Genomic DNA, 17,927 nt, shown 5'->3' with positions numbered 1-17,927 from the left:
TAACATGTTTTGCCTTCAAAAATCGTGTTACAGAACGCACTTTGCACTTCACAATCGGCGGGTTTGCAGATTGTCTTAAAGATTTTGAACGATCACTAAACACAACACAATCTGGCTGTAATGGCGTCAATGAAAAGACAACAAACCAGATGGATGGGTGCGAGTGTGTGGAACTGCGGCACAAGTGCTGTGCCGGCGGTAGGACGAAACGGTACTTAGTTTCCGGACATGCCCTATATCAGGAGGGATGGTAAGAACAGCTGCTGCAATGCGTTGTCATAGGTCTTTGAGGTGCTGTCGTAGAGGGGGAACTTAAACACTGTCCTTGATGTGTGTCGGGCTGTTGCAGACACAACTTCTTTAGTGCTCCTTGTGTTACTCGAACAGCACACATCATCCAGCTCTGGTAACTCTCAATGCAACATGCACATTTGACTGGCACTTCAGCTGCCCCTGTCCCCTGTCTTGCAGTTACAAAGATGATATTTTGAGCATGGACTTTGCCTAACCGCCATCCTAATGTTTTATTATTTGAAGTAAATAAAATTAATTTCTGCCTCAATTTTTATTATTACAGGATACAGGTTTCGGAAGATTATTCCTCCACCTTAAAGGATACAACTATGGGCAATTACAGCTGCATGACTTAGAATGGATTGCCAGCCTCCATTTATACTATTGGCCATTAAAATTGCTTCACCACGAAGATGACGTGCTACAGACGTGAAATTTAACCGACAGGAAGAAGATGCTGTGATATGGAAATGATTAGCTTTTCAGAGCATTCACACAAGGTTGGCACCGGTGGCGACACCTACAACGTGTTCACATGAGCAAAGTTTCCAACCGATTTCTCATACACAAACAGCAGTTGACCGGCGTTGCCTGGTGAAACGTTGTTGTGATGCCTCGTGTAAGGAGGAGAAATGGGTACCATCACGTTTCCGACTTTGATTAAGGTCGTATTGTAGCGTATCGCGATTGCGGTTTATCGTATTCCGACATTGCTGCTCGCGTTGGTCGAGATCCAGTGACTGTTAGCAGAATATGGAATCGGTGGGTTCAGGAGGGTAATACGGAACGCCGTGCTGGATCCCAACGGCCTCCTATCACTAGCAGTTGAGATGACAGGCATCTTATCCGCATAGCTGTAACGGATCGTGCAGCCACGTCTCGATCCCTGAGTCAACAGATGGGGACGTTTGCAAGACAACAACAATCTGCACGAAGAGTTCGATGACGTTTGCAGCAACATGGACTATCAGTTCGGAGACCATGACTACGGTTACCCTTGACGCTGCATCACAGGCAGGAGCGCCTGCGATGGTGTACTCAACGACGAATCTGGGTGCATGAATGGCAAAACGTCATTTTTTCGGATGAATCCAGGTTCTGTTTACAGCATCATGATGGTCGCATCGCCAGTCAGAGTGGCCGAGCGGTTCTAAACGCTACAGTCTGGAACCGCGCGACCACTACGGTCGCAGGTTCGAATCCTGCCTCGGGCATGGATGTGTGTGATGTCCTTAGGTTAGTTAGGTTTAAGTAGTTCTAAGTTCCAGGGGACTGTTGACCACAGCAGTTAAGTCCCATAGTGCTCAGAGCCATTTGAACCATTTTTTTTGATGGTCGCATCCGTGTTTGGTGACATCGCCGTGAAAGCACGTTCGAAGCGTGTATTCGTCATCGCCATACTGGCGTATCACCCGGCGTGATGGTATGGGGTGCCATTGGTTACATGTCTCGGTCACCTCTTCTTCGCAATGACAGAACTTTGAACAGTGGACGTTACATTTCAGTGTTATGACCCGTGGCTCTACCCTTCATTCGATCCCTGCAAAACCCTACATTTCAGCAGGATAATGCACGCCCGCATGTTTCAGGTCCTGTACGGGCCGATCTGGATACAGAAAATGTTCGACTGCTGCCCTGGTCAGCACATTCTCCAGATCTCTCACCAATTGAAAACGTCTGGTCAATGGTGGCCGAGCAACTGGCTCGTCACAATACGCCAGTCACTACTCTTGATGAACTGTGGTATCGTGTTGAAGCTGCATGGGCAGCTGTGCCTGTACACGCCAACCAAGCTCTTTTTGATTCAATGTCCAGGCGTATTAAGGCCGTTATTGCGGCCAGAGGTGGTTGTTCTGGGTACTGATTTCTCAGGATCTATGCACCCAAACTGGGTGAAAATGTAATCACCTGTCAGTTCTAGTATAATATGTTTGTCCAATGAATACCCGATTATAATCTGCATTTCTTCATGGTGCAGCAATTTTAATGGGCAGTAGTGTATGTATGTCATGACAACAAGAAGAGAATCATTCTTCCTGGTGGCACAACAGGCGTGCGTCCAGCGCTGTGTTATCCTCAGGCGATACTGAGCGTGCCGACACTCCTGTGGTCGCTGCAGCCGCTGCTGGTGCCGCCTGGTGGCAGCGCCGCGACCCTCTCCAACATGACGGAGCCTGCGCTCAAGCGCAGTACGCCGCTGCCCATGTGGCTGCCGCCGGCGCTGCAGAGTTCACCCGCCTACGAGATGGTGTACGGGCTGCAGGTATTCTCCATGCTGGTGGTCCTACAGACCTCTGTCTTCACTGGCATCTTCTTCCTCGTCCTCATGCTCAGCATCGCTGCCGAGCTACACGTGCTCAACGACAGCATTGCCGGGAACTGTGGGCAGGTGTCGAGCTCTCCCAGGCGACAACACAGTTTGTCCACGATGGAAAGCCACCGTGCTTCTGAAGTAGATGCTGCAAACGATGGCGCAGTCACCAGTTTTGAGAGAAGCCACCTGCAGCGACAGATGTATTGCGACTTGGCGAACAACATTCGGCATCATCAGTTGATTATACGGTGAGTATCACATTTGACCGAACCCCACTCTCATTTCGATAATTACCTTTTTGTTACATATAATATATTGCACAATTATACAAATTCGGCAGTACTGATATACGCAAATACACTATCTGATCAAAAACATCCTATCAAGGAATTGACCACCAGATGTCGTGAGAGGGAAACTGCCCATATAAAAGAAGGTGGGAGTATTTAGTTATCACTACAGAATCAGTAACAGCAGACTGGGTCTATCAGAACAATTCAGCGGCTTCAAACGAAGACTAGTCATAGAATTTCACCTGAGAAAACAATCCACCAGGGACACTTCAACCATTCCAATGCTATCTGAGACCGCTGCTCATAATGAGATTTTCAAGTGGAAATGTGAAGGTACAGCCACAGAGAAACAAAGACCAGGCAGACTTCAGGTACTGACAGGGAGGTACGTTGAGAATCATGGAGAGTGACTGTAAAGGATCGCACAACATCAGCAGAGGGAATCACTTGTGAGTTTCCCAGATCTATCAGCATTGCACCTGTCACAATGAGTGTGTATAGAGAGTTAAAAAGAATAGGATACAATGCTCGAGCAGCTCCTCATAAGCCAAACATTCCTGTAATTAAGGCTAAGTGAGGCTTGATGTGGTGGAAATACCAAAAACCACTATACAACAAAACTTTGGATAAATTTAAACACGAAAATAACCTCACAGTGGCGATTATGAAACCAATAAAACCAATATTTCATGACAAATGTTCAAACATGTGTGAAATCTTATGGGACTTAACTGCTAAGGTCATCAGTCCCTAAGCTTACACACTATTTAACCTAAATTATCCTAAGGACAAAGACACACACCCATGCCCGAGGGAGGACTCGAACCTCCTCTGGAACCAGCCGCACAGTCCAGGACTGCAGCGCCTTAGACTGCTCGGCTAATCCCACATGGCATTTCATCACATTTGTGATCCAAAATCGCTAAAAAGGTGTGTGGATGGATCCACTTAAAATGCTAATACTTTATTCCATCCAAAATTTGGAAGGTATGTCCAGAGACTAGCTTTTTTCGAAGAAGTTAAGAGCAATTGTAGATCTGTGATACTGTGGTTACTTTTAATGATTGGATAGATGGCAGATCAAAAGTTACTGAGAGACTAAAAATACTGGTCGGTCTAAGTAGAATAAAATCTGCGAATTGACCTCACAAGGGCTCATTAAGCAAGAACAAGGTCCTAGGTAGACACATAACAAGAATCACTTTATTTGGTATAACATGAAAGACACACTTCATATAAAAACCACAAGGGTTGCAGTCATGGAGTCACAGAAACACAACAAGACCTCTTAGTTCAATCAGAACTGGCATACTGTTTTATATCTTGATAATCAATGGCAAGCCAGACTAGTGATAGTAGACTGGAAATGGTAGATTCATAGTGTAACACTATCACTGTGAGTCTAATGGTACAAAATGTATGTCCAGATGAAGCACAGTTTTAATGGCTGTAGGAAAATCATAATCACAAAAAGTCTAAGATTGATGGATAACAGAGTCTGGTGCCTTAGTCCTGAGAGGCCATGGTCAACGAGCATGGTTCATTGTAGATGCTTGGTGGCTCACAGAAGGCTTCCAAAGCAATGGTATCCAAGATGTTGTGCCAGCATCAACTGTCTGGCTGTGGACATGCAGCGGCCTGAATACTGTGCCAAGAGAGGAATACAACACAACATAGTTGCAGACACGTGACATCAGAGACAATTAGTGCCACAATTGCCATGCTTCCTGTTGGCAGTGTGGGGACTGACTATTGGTGAAGAGGCAGCCTTTGGCTGCAATAGCGGCTCCAACAGTCGCCTATAATAATGAGCCATTGTTTCTGCTGTCCTCCAGAACTCTTTTTGCTTGATTCACAATGACAAACATACTTTGGCCACCCATTTCACAGGCCTATTATGTCAGCAGAATATGTGGACCAACATCGCACCTCTCCCTCCCTCCACACCTGTAGGAGAGATGGATGACTGCCTATATGTCACAGGGTCTGAAAGCATTGGCGTCAGTGACCATCAGAAGCAAAGGCTTTGAGCCCTTGCAGTCAACATCTATGGGAACAGATGCATCAGCAGCAGTTGACACACCATCAAGGATGCTGGCATATTGCTGACTGGTGGCCTCCTATTCGATAGGGCACTGCTGCTGCAACTATGTTTGATCTAACTCAAACATCAGATTTGGGAGATCTGGAACATTGATAGAAATGGAGCCGCAGGTTGAAACGCTGGTGGCCAGTGGGGGCACAGTTGTTGATCGATATGCTAGCATGATTGTGACTCATCCTGCAGCTGGACCTCCACCAAAGTTCTGCTGAGGTGGTAGTTGATGCATGTTGGAACCCATTGACGCCCACCCCATGAAAAGACCATTCACACGTCAATGTTGATCCAATAGCGATGGTAATGTAGCCCAAAGGAAGGGTGGTCAGAGGCTAAAGGGTTCACAATGAACAGTTGGGAGCGCTGAGGGTGGCCATGTACCCTTCCCACTAGGCTCCCCCATCTTGAGGAGTTGCGGCAGCATAGAATTAACCCATCTGGAACTGGAATAGGGAAAAATCTGAAAAAAATACTGGAGGGGTGATTGGAAAACTTTGTCATTGATCTGACATGGAGCTGAAAGTAAGGAAGCAAAGGCGCCAACTAGATGTGCATGCAGAAGCAAATGTTCCATTCTCAGAGCTGGTGTCATGTCCAATGTTGTCCTGCCATGTCCTGTCCTGCACCGTGCTGCACTGGTGAGCAATCCCTAGTGCCACCAGGAGAAATGCATTTCCAAAGCCAGGTCGTGGGAAGATCCAAATGCAGAATGTTTCTGCCATCCTTGGTGTCGATGAACAAAAAGCCAGTCATAACAGAAGGTTTGTGACATTTGGTGGTAGAGCAAAATTGGCCTGTCACCTAAATGGTATTTTTACTATAACTCTTTGACTGATCAGTAAATGATTGAAGTGATAATGATCCAAGCTGCCTGTAAGTTGGCAAATTAATGATGGATGTGGATGATGCTGTGTTGATGTGGAATGTGACTGGAAAGTTATGAAGGGATACTTCCAATATCAATAACCGATTCCAAATAGGGAACACAGCTTCTTCATATAACATACGCAGACTTAAGAGCAGTTAACCAGCTTCTGAAACCCAAGTCCATGTTCCGAAGACGTGTTCTACCCACATTTATCTTGTGCATGGAGCTACATACTTCCACCTTGTAACCCAATTTTCCCGAAAATGCACATTTTACCTTTCGAAAATAGTACTGTTGCTATTGGTAAGAAATAACAGAATTACTGCAAAACTGCAACTTCAGGGAAGCACAGCTGGTCGAAATCTCAGAAGAATGGGGTGCCACATTCGGTAGGGACGTGCTTTTTATCAGAGATGTTGGGCTTGGGTCCTGTGCATGAGTGGTGTAAAGCAGTTCACTGAAGAACTCGGTGTTCGTTCAAATGCCTGAATCAGTGGAAAGCACGCTAAGAACGAGGGACTGTTGATTTTCAGCAGACTGTTACTGAGGCCCTTGTTGGATGCTTGGGCCAATATCATATCTCTCACCAAAGAATTAGCATACCATTGTTTATACTTGGAATTACTGCACTTGCAATGATAGTCCGAAGAAAGACACTGTACCTGCACGATCCATTCCTGATTGATCAGACCATTTCTTTTATGACTCCTTAAGAATTTGTGGTGGACAACTGACACATGGATTTGGCAATCAAAATATTTCATTAATTTAGTTTTATACTGACCTTAAAACAAGTCACAAGGTTCGACATCAAGATTCAACTGTGATAAATATCAGCACCTAAGTATGCTTATCAGAGAGAGCTGATGGATATCACCTGAGATTCCATGTGCAATGAAATGCTGATCCAAGTGTGTGATATACTTAGCCCATAGTTCTGCTTTCCCGTCAAAAGTAGGAAATGGTAGCAGAGACGACCGGAATCGTTTTATCATGGTGTCGGTTCATGAAAGTTGGTTGGAAACTTCTGGTGACGCTGTGATAGTGGTATCTTTCCAATATGGCGCTTGCTGCGTGTTTTCCAATACTGAAAACACTTGGGTAGTCACATCTGCCTTGACACCAGACATTCTACAACGAGAAATGAATGTTAGCACATAAAATATGCTAACTACTGTCTTACGCGCACCGTCTAGCCTAGAAGTTACGGGAAACTTACAAAGTGAAACTCATATAAGTCTAGTCGCCATTGACTGAAGTCACGTGACAATGTCTCACTAAGTAACAGCAAGCCCCAAGCTAGATGTATAACAACACACACTTTGTTTGGTGTAACATGAAAGAGACACTTCTCACAAAACCAGAAGGGTTGCAGTCATTCAGTTACATAAACACAACAAGACTTCTTGCGTAAGTCGGACAAGGCAAACTGTCTTATAGCTTGGTAATGAACACCAAATCCGAAATAGATGTTCGTAGCGGAACGCTATCACTGTGAGTCCAATGCCGCGTCCTGCGTAAGCGACTCAAGCAACTGACTGTGCACAACTGCTTCAGCCAACAAAACATGGCCGCGGGTAAAGCTAAGGAAGTGTCCTAGGTTGGCGATACTCATGCCGCTGTCTGTCGTCTTCTGTAATTGGCAATTCTGAAATTAAACATATTAGAATATTGTCGCTGCAGCACTTGCGACAGTGCACCAGCTATGAGTCTTTCCGGTGAAGCCCTGGTGCGAAGTCACCTTTTCCTACGAAATACTTATCACCCGGTTTTTAAGAAAACTATTTGGTGAAAAAATTTGATTCTTTCCATCTCACGCGATAAAGGAGTGGATTCCTTTTCGTTATTTATCTTAGTTACCGTGCTGCAGGTCCGCCCCCGTTAGCTGAGAAATCAGCGCGGCGAAATGCCACGCCAAGGGGCCCGGGTTCGATCACCGGCTGGGGCAGGAGATTTTCTCCGCAGAGGGACTGGGTGTTATGTTGTCCTCATCATCATTTCATCTCCCTCTCCGACGAGCAAGTCGCCCAAGGTGGCGTAGAATGCAATAAGTACTGCCCTCGGCGGCCGACTTCCCCGAATTGGGGACTCCCGGCCCACAATGCCATACGCTCATTTCCATTTTTACCGTGCTGCACGAAACTAAGTAAACGAGTGAACGAAATTTTTAAGAGTTTGCACAAGTAAAATGCACTGTGTATAATCTGCATGTAGTTGATTTTAGGTTACCCAGATCTGCAAATGAAATGTAATCAACATATCGAATTTGTAATTAAAGTTGAGAGCAGAACAATATCTCTCTTAGTTCTCGTGATTTTTTATTGCATACATGACGGAAAGTCGTGTAATGTAATTGTGGTTCAAAAAGTTGTTAGGTGACTCAATTTATTATAAAACTATTTCCATAAGGAATGACTGTAAGATCCCAGTGAATATTCTACCTATGTATTGTAACTATAAAACCATACGAGAATAAATGCAAAATCTTTGTTACATATCAGTTTATCAAGGAATCTATGAAAATCAACAGCGTTGCAAGGTAAAATTTTATTTGTTACTTAAAATATCTGCAAACTAGTTAGTTATCCAGTTATCAGTTTTTCTCTTTCCCTGTATACGTATTTCTTAACACAATAAATTGTGTGAAATTATATTTCATATTGTTTGAGGAATAAATTAAAATGTATATTAACTTTATTCTGCGATAACTCTCCTGAACCTTTAAGCAAAATAAGGGTTCAGTTGGTAGGGCATATCCTGAAGTATCATTAATTCTGTAATAGAGGGAAGAGAGGGGCGTAAAAAGTTGTATAAGCTGTATAGAAAGACAAAGGCTCAGCTTCAGCAAACAGGCTTAAATGTATGTAGCTTGGAGTAGTTACATAGAAGTGAAGAGACTTACACAGAACAGAGCTGTATCAATCAAGTGTAGTCCGAAGACCACACAAGAACATTTTTTGTGTCGTTCATTTTGTTCATTACAAAAGAAACTAATTTGAAGTGTTTTTTTTAAAAAAGCGATATTGCGAATGACACTATTTGGGAAAAACAATAGCAAGGAGTGTGTCAAAATTACTTGAAATAGTGTTCATATTCACTTCCATTAATTTTTCTTTAAAATATAACCCAATCAACTAGCTTTTGAACTCTGAAAAAATTGTCTACATTCAAGTAGAACACTGATGTTGTTATTTGCCTTTTGCTAAATCTGGATTAATTTTATCCTCTTTTCAGTTGTGTCACTAAAAATCCCTTAATCTTTCACAGTTTTCTTATCTTTTCAATCACGTTGATTTTTACATCACACATTGGGATCAGTTCTTAAAAATCTGTATCGACTTCAAGTCGCTTAGAAAACTTCGAGAATGAAGCAGAAACAAAAAGATAACTCCTGTGTTCATTAAATTTTCAGTTTGTTATAGAATATGTGTAGCTCTTGCATACGTGTCGTCACAATCATCTAAAACATTTTCTGATCCTATATTGCAGTCTGCACGTTGAGCGTCCGTAATCTCCTTCTTTCCTGTTCTGATATGCAGCCTGAAGATTTGTGTTATGCAGTTCTCTATGCTATTGTGTTTTGTGCAAGCCTCTTCATCTTCGAATAATTACTGTAACCTTCATGCTTTTGAACGTGCTTACTGTATCCATCTCTCTGTTTCCCTTTACGATTTATCCCCCGCCCCCTACCCCTCAGACTTCCCTCCAACGCTAAAGTGGTGATCCCTTGATGTCTCAGAATGTTTCGTATTAACCGATCCCCTCTTTTTGCCAAGTTGTGTCACAAACTTCTCTTCTCCCCAATCCTATTCAGTTCTTCCTCATTAGTTACGCGAGCTCCCCACTTAATCTTTACCATACTTTTGTAGCACCGCATTTCAAAAGCTTCCTTTCTCATCCAGTCTAAAATGTTTATCGTTTCACTTCCATACATAGCTATACTCCGACGAACACCTCCAGAAAACACTTTATAACATTTAAAACTATATCCGATGTTAATAAATTACGCTTCTTAAGAAATGGTTCTTGCAATTTCCAGCCTACATTTTATTTCCTCTATACTTCGGTTATTCTCATTTATTTTGCAGCTCAAATAGCGAAATAGCTGCTCAAATAGCAAAATTGATGTACTGTTTTAAGTGTCTTGTTTCATAATCTAATTCTCTCAAGATCAAGTAATTTAATTTGACTATATTCCATTAACCTTGTTTTGCATTTGCTGATGTTAATCTCATAACCTTCTTTCAAGACACTTGTGAGTAGGCTGCTTAGGCTTCTATGTTGGTAACGCCAGGTAGCGCTCTGTATTAAAATCGCTGACAGCGCTGTGTGCAGTCTGTGGCTGGTTAGACTCATTGTTGGAAGTTTTTCGCATGTGTAGTATTGGGCAGTTGAATGTGAAGAGCCCGTAGCGTTGGGCAGTTGGAGGTGAGCCGCCAGCAGTGGTGGATGAGGGGAGAGAGATGCCAGAGTTCTGAGATGTTAATATGGGCAGACGATCTGGATGTGTGTCCGTCAGAAAAAGATATTTGTTAAACTGGATGTCACGAATATATATACATATTCATGAAGGGTATAGGTTATTGTTAGTCAGGGCTATTCTTTTGTAGGGATTATTAAAAGTCAGATTGCGTTACTCTAAAATATTGCGTGTCAGTTTAGTAATGTTCAGAATAAGCGAAGAGAAAACTGTCTCAGTTTCACTCTGGAGTTTGAAAATCAAGTAATGTAGAAGTTTTTCCAGCACAGTCGTTCTTTACATTCAAAGGGAAGTTTCATACACTGTCAACTCCATTCAGCTGCTCTTGAACTCCTTTTCTGTCTCTGACAGAATTACTGTTTCATCAGCAAAACTTAAAGGTTATATTTCTTCTCCCTGAACTTTAATTCCTACTCAAAATTTTTCTTTGGTTTCCTGTACCGCTTGCTCAATGTACACATTGAATAACATCAGGCTGCAAAAAAATAGTTCAAATGGCTCTGAGCACTATGGGACTTAACACCTGTGGTCATCAGTCCCCTAGAACTTAGAACTGCTTTAACCTAACTAACCTAAGGACATCACACACATCCATGCCCGAGGCAGGATTCGAACCTGCGACCGTAGCAGTCACGCGTTTCCAGACTGAAGCGCCTAGAACCGCACGACCACACCGGCCGGCCAGCAGGCTACAACCTTGATTTCCTTCTCAGTTTCCCTTTCATGCCCCTTGACTTCTATAACTGCCATCTGGTGTCAGTACAAATTGTAAATAGCCTTTCACTTCGTGTATTTTACCCATGCTGCCTTCAGAATTTCAAAGAGAGTATTCCCGTCAATATCTTCAAAAGCTTTCTCTAAATTCTTCATTTGTATGGCCATGTCGTTAGTAGTTGCTTTACAGTTCTTGAGGGTATTTTAGTTCTGTCATTAGAAATACAAAACTTCGTGTTTTTTCACCAGATGCGTTTCGCTTTATTGAGGTAAAGCCTCATAAGTGGTCTATAATTATTTACATTTTGATTTGCTTTAAGATCGAAAAACAGTTCGTTAACAATATGTTGGTTTATACTTATGATGATTTTCGCTTGATTTCTCGCTTACATCGGGAAGTACCGTCTGCTAGCCGACGGTCAAATGTACATCGGGGATATGCTACAATCCTGTCTCACTCTCTTCTCAACCATTTCTTACCTTTTCGTGCCCCTCAACTCATATAACTGCCATATGGTTTCTGTAAAAGCTGTAAATAATCTTTCGTTCCCTGTATTGTATCCCTGCTATCATTAGATTTTCAAAGAGAGTACTCCAGTCAACATTGTCAAAAGCTTTCTCTAAGTCTGCAAATCCTGTTAACGTAGTTTTGCCTTTCCTTAATCTGTCTTCCAAGATACGTCGTAGGGCAGTATTGCCTCATGTGTTTCTGCATTTCTTCGGAACCCATAGTGATATTCCACAAGGTTGGCATCTACCAGTTTTCCCATTCTTCTGTAAAGAACTCGTGTTAGTATTTTGCAGGCATGACTTATTAAACTTGTAGTTCGGTTATATTCACACCTGTCAGCAGATTATTTCTTTGGAACTGAAATTATTACATTCTTCTTTAAGTCTAGGCTATCAGTATTACTGACGGTGCCTTGTTTCGACTTAAGTCTTTCAGTGCTCTGTTGAATTCTTCTCGCGGTATCATACCTGCTACCTCATCTTCGTCTACGTCCTTCTTCCTTTCTCTGTTATTACCCTCAAGTTCATCTCCCTTTTATAGACCCTCTACATACTCCTTCCACGTTTCAGCTTTCCGTTCTTTGCTTAGTATTGGTTTTCCATCTGACCTCTTGATATTCATTCAGCTTCTTCGCTTTTCTCCAACGGTCTCTGTAAGTTTCTTGTAGCTATTATCTATCTTTTCCTCCCAATGATATACATTTCTCCTCTAGCCATTCCTGCTTAGCCATTTTGCTCTTCCCGTCACTATCATGTTTTGGATGTTCGTATTTCCTTTCGCCTGCTTCATTCACTGCATTTTAATATTTTCTCCTTTCAACAGTTAAATTAATACCTGCGGTGATAACCAAGGATTTCCATTAGGCCTTGTCTTTTAACCTAATTGATCCCCTGCTATCTTCACGTTTTCATCCCACAAACCCATCCATTCATCTTCTACTGTATTCATTTCCCCTATTCTAGTCAATTTTTGCCAAATGTTCCCTCTGAAGCTCTCATCAACCTCTGGTTCTTTCAACTTATCCAGATCTCGTCTCCTTAATTTCGTATGTTTTTGCAATTTATTCATTTTCAATTAGCAGTTCACAGCCAATAAATTGTGGTGATAGTCCACATCTGTCCGTGGAAAAGTCTTACAGTTTAGGATCTCGTTTCGACATCTCTGTCTTAGCATTATACAATTCATCCGATGTTTACAGGTGTTTGCAATGATTAAATTATGCTCTGTATAAAATTCTACCAGGCGTCTGCCTCTACTGTTCCTTTTCCCCACAACATATTCATCTATTATTTTTCCTTATCTTCCTATTCCTACTATCGAATTCCAGTTCATCACAACTATAATTTGGTCTCCCCTATCTGGATAAAGGCTTTTATTTCATCATACATTTCTTCAATCTCTTCATCTACAAAGCTAGGTGGCATATAAACTTCTACTACTGTGGAGGATGTAGTCTTTGTGTCTGTCTTGGCTAGGATAAGGCGTTCAGTGCGCTCTTCACAGCAGCTTACCCACATTCCTGTTTTCTTATTTGTCGTTAAACCTACTCCTGCATTACTCCTATTTGATTTTGTATTTATAACCTTGTATTCGCCTGACCAGATGGCCTGCCGCTCCTGCCACCAAACTTCACTAATTCCCACTTTATCTAACTTCAGCCTACCGATTTCCCATCTTAAATTTTCTAACCTATCTGCCCGATTAAGGGATTTAACATTCCACATTCTGACCCGTAGAATGCCAGTTTTGCTTTTTCTGACGAGGACATCCTCCTAAGTATTCCGGGCCCTGAGATCTGAGTGGAGGATTATTTTACCTCTGGAATATTTTACCCAAGAGAATGCCCTCATCATTTAACCATACAGCAGTGCTGCTTGCCCTTAGGAAAAATAATGGACATAGTTTCCCTTTGCTTTCACCCATTTGCAGTACTAGTACAGCAAGGCCTTTTTTGTTGATGTTGCAAGGGCAGATCAGTCAGTCATCCAGACTGTTGACCCTGCAACTACTGAAAACGCTGTTGCACCTATGGTATGGCTATCTGTATCACTGAAACATGCAAGTCACCATGCCAACTGCAAGGTCCATGCTTCATGAGGCGGGGTTTCTACTCATAAAACGCGATTTGCTCGAAAAAATTTGATGTATGCTACTCCTAATACACCAAAAGTTTTCGAACAAGTCGTGTTGTGACATTGTATCCTAAAGTATAAGTGAAGCATAACAATGAAACTTTCTCCAAGCTGAGATGCCACAGACAGTTCATCAGTTTGACAATACCTTGTCTCCAACCTCTTTCTATATCGTAATTAACAAAAAAATTTTAGTTGTGGGTATTGTTTGGCGCTTGAAGTGGTTTGGGGATGTTGGGGATGTTGACCCACATGTGTTGACCATATGTATGTTAATTATTAATAAAAAACAGAAATATATAAACCTCTGAATCATTAATAAAAATTAATATCTGAAAACATATGTTGAGAGCATAATTGGTTTCTGCTGCGATTGATGTTATCCTTGCACGTCTCTATCGGAAAAATTACACCAGCGTAAAAATACAGACAATACTTCAGTACCTTCTTTTCTTTGTTATTGATCCCGCATCATCTAAGAGTGGAAAATATCATCCGTGTGTTCTTCTATCAACTACTCTTCATCTTACGTGCTGCTAGTGCTTGGTACAGATTCTAGGGCTGTATGTTCTACATCTTCTAAAACAAAATATGTTGTAATTCATATTTAATTGTCAGTCTAAATAGCACTAAATAATATTGAGTAAAATACTCTAATCCAAAATTAGTGATTTTTCCAATACTGCCATCTCAGCTGCTCACCTCTTTTCCCTTCATCTTGTACGAATTTCATGTTTACACCTCTGATGCACTCAGGACATCCTTCTTCTCTCTTGAATAACAAAAACTATCTGTGTCCTACGGAGGTTTCATAAATGCATCTAATTGTGCAGCATCATATAGATTGTCAAGGATTGACTTGAAAGCTTCTACTTTTCGATTTTGAATGTAGCTTGCAGATTTAACTTTTCTGCAGTATTCTTCACATACCATGTGATTGTAATTAAACTCGTAGAATCCCATTGTAGAACGCAATTATTAAATGGGAGCGTAACGTGGTAGATATGCAAATGCATTAATGCAGAACCAATTTACTCTGGGAAAAAAGTTAGTTGCAGTTTTGGCCACCAGGTGCAAATCAGAAGTTGTACAATGTTTGTATGATGGTATGACATCCATGTTGTCAGCTGACAAGCCTTAAGTGCTGTTTTGAGTGAGTATCACCGACTGGAAGGTCTAAGGAGAAGTATAACGTCATTAAATGATTTAAAGAAGATGACAATAAAATTCGAAAACACGAGTGAGCTTGGTGTGGCGTCTGGAAGAGGAAGTGGGGTATTCCGGTGAAATTATTGACGAAGTTGCTGTTGCTGCAACTAACCATGTAGCACATGCCCAGGGTAGTGCTAGCATGTCATGTCATGATAATCGTCCCTCCCATGGTCAACAGCAAGGAAAATTTTGCGCTCTATATTGCAATGGAACCCGCACAAGACCGAGACAGCGCAGCAACTGAAACATCATGATCAGCACCAACTTTCTGAATATGTTCTTCAGTTTATGGCTTGGATCGGAGTTGATGATATGTGGCTGGGTAACATTAAGTAGACTTACACTCTACATTACAGGGTGCAGTGAATATACAGAACTGCCGAATTTAGGGTGCTGTTAAACCGAGTTTTGTGCACGAAAGCCACTGCATTCACCGTATGTGACTTTGTGGTGTGGATTCACAAGCACTTTTACTCTCTGTCCGTTCTTCTTTGAAGAGAATACACCCAGAGGGCCTGTCAGGTGGACCGCGATGTCAGCAACTTATCAAGACCTCCTTGTACAGCATGTTTTGGAAGATTGGATTGGATTGTTTGGGGGAAAAGACCAAACAGCGAGGTCGTCGGTCTCATCGGATTAGGGAGGGACGGGGAAGGAAGTCGGCCGTGCCCTTTCAAAGGATCATCCCGGCATTTGCCTGGAGTGATTTAGGGAAATCACGGAATACCTAAAACAGGATGGCCGGACGCGGGATTGAACCGTCGTCCTTCCGAATACGAGTCCAGTGTGCTAACCACTGCGCCACCTTGCTCGGTGTGCCTTGGAAGAGCGCAACCGTGTGGAAACCACTGTTCTCAGCCAAGATGGGACAAAATCTCCTGTCGATGGCCCATTTAAAGATCTGCTTAATGTAGCTCTCCACGAACGTGTTATCTCCAGAGGTTTTCCACATGCATAGCCTTTAAGATAGCCCGATCTAAATCCGTGTGAGTATTGGCTCTGGAGATGTCTAAAAGAAGGTATTTACGAGGAACATGTTTGGTCTCTACCTGATCTGAAGGCCAGCATACTGGAACACGTTGCTCAGATTCCACAGGGACTGCTTCGAGCAATGTTTTATCTTGTCTTTTTATGGATGCAACATCTCATCGGCGTCTCTGACGCTCGTACTGAAAACATTGTGTCAGCAGCGGTTAATAATATAGTCAACATTATTCCTTTCTAACTTGTTTCACTTTTTCTACCTACATCCAGTTCCTAATCCATTACGTATAGAAATATTTCTATATACCTTTCTTCCATTCAGTGCCATATTTGCACCTGGTGGCCAAAATTTGTACTAATTTTTTGCGGTGTAAATCGGTTCTCCATTAACGCATTAACATATCTACCAAGTTTTGCTGCCCTACGATTATTACACTCCTCACTGGAACCTCCGTGAGCAGTTGCACTGTAATTGCAACCCCCCGGTATGAAAAAGTTTCCAACTTCCCATATGATCTTTAATGTGTCTGATGGGTATCTTAATATTATCCCAAAAACCTAGAGCTTCTTGTCACGCAGCATCTTTATTTTTCAACTGCACTTGGCAAGTATTAACATAAACAATGTAAGACTTGGCATGTAGAAGGTAACTTACTGCATCACACTTGGTAAGACATGTGGTCAATTAAAATATTGTGTCCTCCTGCCTTGACTTCATACTTGCTGATGTTGTAGAAGTTTAATGTGGCGTCATTGTCGTTTAAGCCTTTCGAGGAAAAGTGCACTAAATGAACTTCACTGCTGAAAAAATTTATTGCGCATGTAGATGCAGATAATGATATTCGTTTTTTTATATGCATTATTTTAATGCAAAACAGAAATAGTACTCAAAACTAATTAGTTTTGTTGGGATTTTCAGGATATGCACTACGACCTGAAGTGAAAAATGCTAAATACCGCTGCTTTATCAAAACCGGAATGAGAATAAAGCTTCAGGGCGACAAAATTTTGTATGAAATGAGATTAGAATCAACATTTCAGAGTATATACTTTTTATGTAAGAAAAACCGATTTTTTTCTAAATCTTAGGATAAGTGAGATACTGGTTAACACTGACCTTTCAGTAATAAAATTAGTGCTACTTTTTCATCTTCAAACTATTCTGATAGTGAGGGAGTCACTGATCAAGAACGTCCTAAAACCCCAGGTAAAGATTTTAAGTTGTTGTAGAAGAGAAAGAAGAAGACACCAGGACGAATTCACCACCTAAGAAAAGGGTTAGGAAAAGAAAACTTCAAAGTACCTACAGTACTGATTCAGTACCATACTTAGAAATTATAACATTACTAATTAAAGTTGTTTAGTTGTATCAGCCAGAACAAGAATTTATAGATTCCTTGTATGTCTGTATAACCACTTTATCAAAAAATATACGAGCATCACTATTCAAAATAGTGAATTGTATACAAGAAAGATGGAACAGTTCCAAAAACCAGAACATTTCGTTAATTCCTGCAATTTGTTCAAGTTCCAAAGCAATTGGACTCATAACTTCTTCTGGCAATTCCAATATCGAAACCATTATAAAATCATTACAAATTTTTGTAGAAAATTTACACAAAACATTTGAAAATTTTTATTCCTCTTCCTCGAAAAGCAGGAAGTAATAGAGAACACAGGCATAGGTCGCTAGCAACTTTTAGGAAGGTCCAGCCGTAAGATAGAAAGGAAAAATGTTTTCCCACTTCCTTGTGATCACGCAAACCTGCATGTGCTTTCAAATACATTTAAACAAAATGGAAGTTAAGTCTGTAAAGTTACTCTTTCCAGGTAACCTAAACACACTATTAGGGAAATAGAAAAAAAATGCATTATTTATTGAGTTTAGGAAATTATACTTATTTTAAGCAAGACACAGGTTATTCAAAATTTCATTACCATTCACCCATCACTGAAGCACTCAAAAGAGCGATGTTATTGAATGGTGGCGACAGTGGATCTGTAGAACCATTTCAGTATGCAGAATT

General features: G+C 41.5%; 1 protein-coding gene across 1 annotated transcript in view; it reads left to right on the top strand.

The window, feature by feature from the left end:
* The window catches only part of LOC126252145 (uncharacterized), a 128,732-nt gene that overhangs the window by 63,490 nt on the left and 47,315 nt on the right, over positions 1–17,927 (top strand). The window contains exon 4 of the mRNA XM_049953012.1: positions 2,375–2,856. Coding sequence (XP_049808969.1) covers positions 2,375–2,856 — 482 coding nt within the window. The remainder of the gene's footprint in view (positions 1–2,374; positions 2,857–17,927) is intronic.

The sequence above is a fragment of the Schistocerca nitens genome, chromosome 4 (assembly GCF_023898315.1).
Source record: "Schistocerca nitens isolate TAMUIC-IGC-003100 chromosome 4, iqSchNite1.1, whole genome shotgun sequence".
In the NCBI taxonomy this organism is placed as follows: Eukaryota; Metazoa; Arthropoda; class Insecta; order Orthoptera; family Acrididae; genus Schistocerca; species Schistocerca nitens.
This window is presented reverse-complemented; position numbering and strand designations above follow the sequence as displayed.